The following is a 6,685-nucleotide window of genomic DNA, read 5'->3' on the forward strand; positions in this document are numbered from 1 at the left end:
GAAAAAAAAGTACCCCCGGTTGATGGACATAAACTGAACAGTTTTATAGAAAAATTCTATTTTGTCAAATGGTGTATTTCACAAAAGTAATATAATTTTGCGTGTATTTTTCACTATATTATTTAGAGACCAAAATAAATACTATTTTTGTGTCAAAACTCTTAAAAATAAATTTATTATTTTGAAATAAATTCATCAACTAGAGGAACACTTATTGAAAAAATACCATTTTCACTACCAAATTTTGAAGAGTTGTATTTCCGCAAGGAAAAATTTTTGGAAAACAATTTATAAGCATAAATATAATCTTTTGACAAGACTTTTTCATTTCGGGGATATTGCCCACATTTTTTGGAAACACCCTGTATACCCCAGCTGTCCAAGTTCGCAAAAGGACACCGGCGGTCTAAGCCTGAAGGGAGGGTCCAGGTTCTTAAGATCTGACAGGAAGACCCCCCAGAAGAAAAAAGCCGTCTAGGTCCAAAAGGAGGATCCTGGCTTTCTAGGTAAAAAAAAATCTCTGGCTCCCAAGTTTGCAATTGAGACATTGATCATCCAGATTTGTTCAACTTATTTCAATATTATAAAACTGAAATTCTTTACAAAGCAGAAATAAGACAAAATATGCTTGTTCAGTTCGTATACCTACGAACCGAACGGACTAACAATAAAAGGGCGAAACTCGTTATGCGTTTCTTATTTGGAAACTTTTGCTATTTTGTGCCATTCAACCGTCGGATATTGCTACGTGAGTGAAGTTAACGATGTTTTTGGCGTTACCGGTTTTAAGGTTTATGGGAGAACTTAAAATAAGACTTTTACAGGAATTGACTTTTACTAAATGTCATAACTTGAAATTTATACCCTGAATCGCAATCATAAATCAGCAGGGGTGATGCAGAAATTTATGCATAAAGGATTTTGGATGGACCGAATTAGACACACTTTGTTTACAAATTATCTATAGTTCATTAGCCTTGAAATATTTATTTTCCTTTTATCCATCTTCATTTTTGCGCCTGTCGAGGTACATATAGTATGTGGGATTTTGGATCAATAACAGAATTAGGTATATCCTGTTTTCCTTTCAAAATCCCCATTTCTGTCCTAAGCATTTGTATCTGGGGTGAAGTCAAATCATTTTTCCCGCAATTTTTTTTCAAATTCAAAAATAAACGTACTGAGGAGACTTTCCATTTTTCTAAGAAATTTGAATAGGAAATTCTGGTGGACAAAATCTTTAGAGATGCACTATTGGACTTGTGACAAATTATTAATTATTGCCTCGACGATAATGTCTGAGTAATATAATTTCTGATGCGTAGCACATTTTTTTAATAAAAGCACCTTAAGTAGAAAATTTTCCATCGATGGTGTGAAGTCGGGCACTATGGGAAAAAATTACAAGGGAAAAACTAGATTCAAATTCATAAAATATTTGAATGAATAAACACATCGAACCACTGAGGGATTTGCCAAATATTAAAAATAAAAGAAACTGTATCAGACACACTGCCGGCGATTACAGAATTCTCAGATATACTCTCTGCGAAAAGATTAAGGCTACGCATAAAAGAAATAATGGAAGACACGCAGTTCTTTCAAAAGAAGAAGATATCATGTTCGCCGAAGGAATAACAGCCCTTAGCGAGATTTTTCTGTGACTCGAAATGATATAAGACACCTGGTCAAAAAGTATTTTGATAGGCATAGACATACAATAACAGCTTTTAAAAACAATTGGCCTGAGGTCGAGTGAGTTTATTTTTTTGTAAGAAAAAACAAGCTTTAATGAAGGAAAATATAAAAAATCCAGCAAAACAACAGACCAAAACAGTCACAGTAAACACTAAATACGTAATTAGTTATTCTCTCTATGGGTGGGAAATTTAGATTCACCACTTAGTCCTGAAAAGTATTACGGCTTTATCTAATGTTCTGAACTCATGGTAATCGTTTAATTCGGGAACGGTTTCATTACAATTTATTAAATTGTCTACATGAGCCTTATTCGGAATGCCCAATTAAATTCAACAGCGACGTATTTATACAGGTACTGGTAAGTCTCATTTAATATGCTGACCACCCAAGCCGCTTCCTTTCGATTAGTGATATAGGATCAAAACACGTTGTGATTAAAAAATCAAGTGATTTTTAAATCACATTAATACTTCAACGTTTACTTGCAAAACTCGTCGTTTCGCTTGGGTTTGGATTGGTGCGACAGTGAGCTACTTAATGAAACATATATTCTAATAAAAGTAATATATACAATATTGAATATTTGACATAACATAAGCAGGCTTTAATATTGAAACTTCAATGGGTACAAATATAAATAAAAATAGCATAATTTTTTAAACGGTTTTTTTTATTTAATAAAAACTATTTAAACTACTACTAGAAACATGTAAAAAGTAGAAATTAGAACAGCGTATAACCTTCAGCAATAGCACGTTAGCAATATTCCGAGTTTTGGGAAAATTTTTACTACAGCAAAACGCTATAGATACTTTCTTCTCCAAATTACTTAATTTAGTGTGGCTTTCACAACAAAAGGATATAATCACCGGGCTAAACGAATCACGAAAAACCTCACTTAATATATTTCTACTTGCAATTTGCTGTGGCTAGTTAAAATGCAACCGTGAACTTCATCAATACAAATTAAGATGAATCTACAACAAAACTACCAATACCTACCTACTGTTGGACTACCACCAAATTGACAGTAATAATAGTGTGCAATTGCTATCCAAACATCTAATTATTAATTTCCAAATGGAAAATATCAACATCATCTTTCTCATCATGTGGTTCTTCAACATCTCCATCAAGCACCTTATCATTTTCACGATTTTCAATAGTCTGATCATCTCTCTCCCTCTTAGTTTCGACGTCTGATGCTTCGCTTTCGCTGTAACGTCTCTCATGGGCACGTTTTTTATTTCGGGCCTTGCGTTGGTTTTTCTTTTTTTGGCCAAGAATACTGGAATTGGATCTGAAATACAAAAATTAGGTAATAAAATTGAATAAACAAAACGGGACACGCATATTTTTGAACGAATTTTGATGCAAAAAAATGAAAATGAGGCAAAACAAAAATGAGTTAGAAAATATCTTGTAAAATGTACTAATTGATATTAATGGTCAAATGAAAATTTTTGGTTATTTTTTAGTTAAATACTTACCTAAACAACTGCTTCACTACTACATCGTTGAATCTTACAGTCTTCTTTAAACTGGATGATGTCCCATAATCTTCCTTGTCATCTTCAGGAACACAACCAATACTGCCATGGTAATTCTCAAATGATGAGCAGAAAAAATCATCCAGACTGGATTCTGAAATACTTCGGCCGAAATTCGTTCTTGACACAGACATTCTTTTCAAAATTCCTTTGCTTTTTCGAGGGGAAAAACTGCTTGCTGACAGTTCATCTCCACTAGATTCATATGAAGTTGCCAGAATATCTATGTCTGAACTGGAGGACTTTAATGGTAAGGATCTGTTTCTAAGGATAAAACTGGGCATTTTTTCAAGCTCAATATTGGGTTGCACTGACTCCTCTGCAGCCTGCACAGCAGGCAGTTTTTTTTGCTTATCTTTAGCAGACATTATATTGCTAACAAGCACTGCAGGCTCTTCTATAAGTTTCTTGATTAAATCGTTTTCACACATTCCATATAGGAATGACTCTAAAGGTTGGTCACTAGCCTTTAATGTAACTTGAAGAATGACATTGTTGTCCCAAGTTTCAATACTAACATCTTCCTCACTTTGAATGTGATTTTGAGGAAATTTGACATAAAATGCATATAAATTTGAGTAAAAACTGGAGCTGATATTAGTGAATTTCACTTTAATAAATGAGCTTTCAATTATGACTTTCTTGCAAACAGTCTGCTCATCGACATTTTTAACATTAAAAGTAAAGGCTACAATGTTATCAAAAACATTGCAGGTAAATTCTGGAAGATTGTATAAATCATTTGAGTTGAGAAAATCATCATCACCATTGGATTTAGATTCCCTTGCTTTTGTATCATCACTATCACAAGTCTTTATCACACTGATTAAGCCATCATCATCAGATTCTAGCCCACTAGGACTGCGAAGGTCACTTTCCATGCAGCTGTCAACCCCACTGTCATCTCGTAAGAACTCAAAGGACATTTTCCTCTTCACTGGTAAGATTATCACAAGTTTCTTTAAGTCCTTATCAAACTTGGCAGCACCTCCATTTTCATTAACTTGATATGGCAGGGTTAGATTTAATTTGTACTTAGCAGGTTTTTCACTAAGAAGTTGTACTGTTTTCTCAGTTACATCCAACTGCATATCACTGGATGATTTCAATAGGGGCAAGTCAACCTCAACAACAAGTTCCTTAGGTATAGCTGCATTCAGCTTTGCATTTTTATGCTCTATGAATTCATCAAATTCTAGATGGCTGCGGTGCTTTATTAAGTATTTTGGAGTGGTAAATATTGGATCTTCATTATTGTTGACTCTTCTGCTTCTGCATCTTTTAGGGCTCTTCAGCACACTTCGATGTGAATCAATTTCTGAATAAATTTTATCAAAAAATTGCTGTTCTTCAGGAGTCCTTTCCAAAGGTTTATCATCTAATGGTTTGCGGACAATACTAGCTTGTTTGAGACCTTTGTAAGTTAGCTTTGGAAATTTAAGGTTTTTCTTATCTAGATTAACATGAAAGCTGTTTTCAATGTCTGAAAGCGCTATATCATTGATCATTGAACGAAAACTTTGGTTTTTACTCGCTAAATGGAGGGTGTTTGGATGAAATAGGGCATCATAAATTTGGCACCGAATGCCCTTATTATCGAGATCTTCGCGTGGGGGGGACAATGTGTGCGGTACCGACCACTGAAGCCCTTTAGAACCGTTCTTGACAGTGGGAGCAGAGGTTGGTTTGTTGATATTTTCATTGGAACAAATATTGATAAAGGCCTTCTGATCTCCATTCAAGCTTGTTTTGATCACGTAGCCAGGATCTGGGTGCAAAAAAGTGACTTCCTGACCTCTTTCTCGTTCGAGTTGTTTTACTTCCTCTTCGTAGATCTGTCGGTTTTTGGGGTCCTGAATTTCTTCGACGTAGTCGGTCAGTAGTTTCCTGAACTCTTCGTTTTTTAATGCCTCTCCCAGCCGGTTTACTTCATCGCAAGATAAATCTAATTCTTTAAGCCGGTTAAACGAACTTGCCATTACAAAATTGCACGTAACACTTCGCTAAAATGGCTAAAAATAGAGCGAACACTGAACGTATTTACTTCCGAATTCGCGCACAACAATAATAAATAAAATGCGACTAGAAAATTCGTCCGGCCCCTGTTCACGTGGACGAATCAGCCGGTTTGTCACATTGAACGTTAAATAACTCAAAAACAGCTGTTCTTTTAACTCGAATGGTATCGGCTGTGTTTATTTCTCTCCTTCTCCCACTCATATCAATTATTTGTCATTACCCAGAACTGATCCGAGCGAACTGGTCGCTCAGTACAAGGAACAACTTGCATATCAGCTGATATATTTCAGCGGGAATTTTGAATATTTCAGAACCATTTCCACAATTCATAACAATGGTACCCCAATTATGTTTTTATCATGCGTATTTATTATATAACAACTGATAATGGCAGAGGTTATCAAAAGGTGATGCAATAAGAAAGCACATTACAGCACAATATTATTATAATGTCAGTTATTGATTAAACAACAATGGGTATATTTTTGTCTTGCGACCCCAGTCTGGGTTACGCACATGCAATAAATAAAACGGTGTTATACAGTTAATACGAGTAGCTACAACGAATTAGTTATGTGACATATTGGCAAGGCACTACATGAGGAAATGAATTTGGTATTTACTGAGATTGTTATGCGTTGTAAGCATTTGATTAAGTCTTTGCCACGCATACAGGAAATTACTATACATACAGGGTTTTTTTTCATTTTAATTGTTTTAACAAAATACAGAGGTGGGCACAAAAAAGCTTTTTGCCCAACTTGGAACGCCTTGTGCAACAAAACTATTCTAGCTAATCAGGCTTCCTGACAAATAATTTCACTTGCGATTCGCAATTAATAATAAACGTTATTATTTTTATTGCGTTCTCATATTCAAATGTTGTTTAAGAGGAGCTACATGACCCTGTATAAAAAAAGATCATGTGTACGTTATATTTGCATTCAAAAGAGTTATTTAACTTTCACTTACTAAATTATATGTTCTTACTGTACGCGTCACAATTCACCATATTGTCCTGAAAACAGACTCACACTTAAAGGCAGGACGGCACTTGCACGAACTCAAGGTTAATAAAGAAAATTAATTACACTATATGAACCTACAAATAGGAATTTATGAACAGTAAAAGTGTCAGTTTTGCAAATGCTTTGATACGCATATGATTACATGCATTGACAATGCACCATGCCTAACAGTTTCATAAAAAAAAGCCTCTACATGTAATTCTTGGTTTATACCAGATTGCATGGTTAATGGTTCGGATGCTCAGGTACCAGGGTGCCAGCGGCTTTTTTAACTTCCAGTGTTGTCAATGTTTCCATTTAAGTTGCAGATTTGTAGGAAAATTGCTTATAAGAAGTACTTGTAGTCCGGTAGAAAACGATAGATTTTTTGATATAACTACTCGACCT

The 6,685-nt window shown here is 34.8% G+C and overlaps 1 protein-coding gene across 1 annotated transcript; it reads right to left on the reverse strand.

Moving 5' to 3' along the window:
- Positions 1–2,353: 2,353 nt before the first annotated feature.
- Positions 2,354–5,385, reverse strand: Nop17l (Nop17 like). The gene is made up of 2 exons (XM_066389004.1): positions 3,192–5,385; positions 2,354–3,001 (listed from the first exon to the last, which is right to left on the reverse strand). Exons 1-2 carry the CDS (start codon positions 5,228–5,230, stop codon positions 2,764–2,766), a joined length of 2,277 nt encoding a protein of 758 aa, XP_066245101.1. The 5' UTR covers positions 5,231–5,385; the 3' UTR covers positions 2,354–2,763.
- Positions 5,386–6,685: the final 1,300 nt, after the last annotated feature.

Source organism: Euwallacea similis, chromosome 4 (genome assembly GCF_039881205.1).
Source record: "Euwallacea similis isolate ESF13 chromosome 4, ESF131.1, whole genome shotgun sequence".
Classification (NCBI taxonomy): domain Eukaryota; kingdom Metazoa; phylum Arthropoda; class Insecta; order Coleoptera; family Curculionidae; genus Euwallacea; species Euwallacea similis.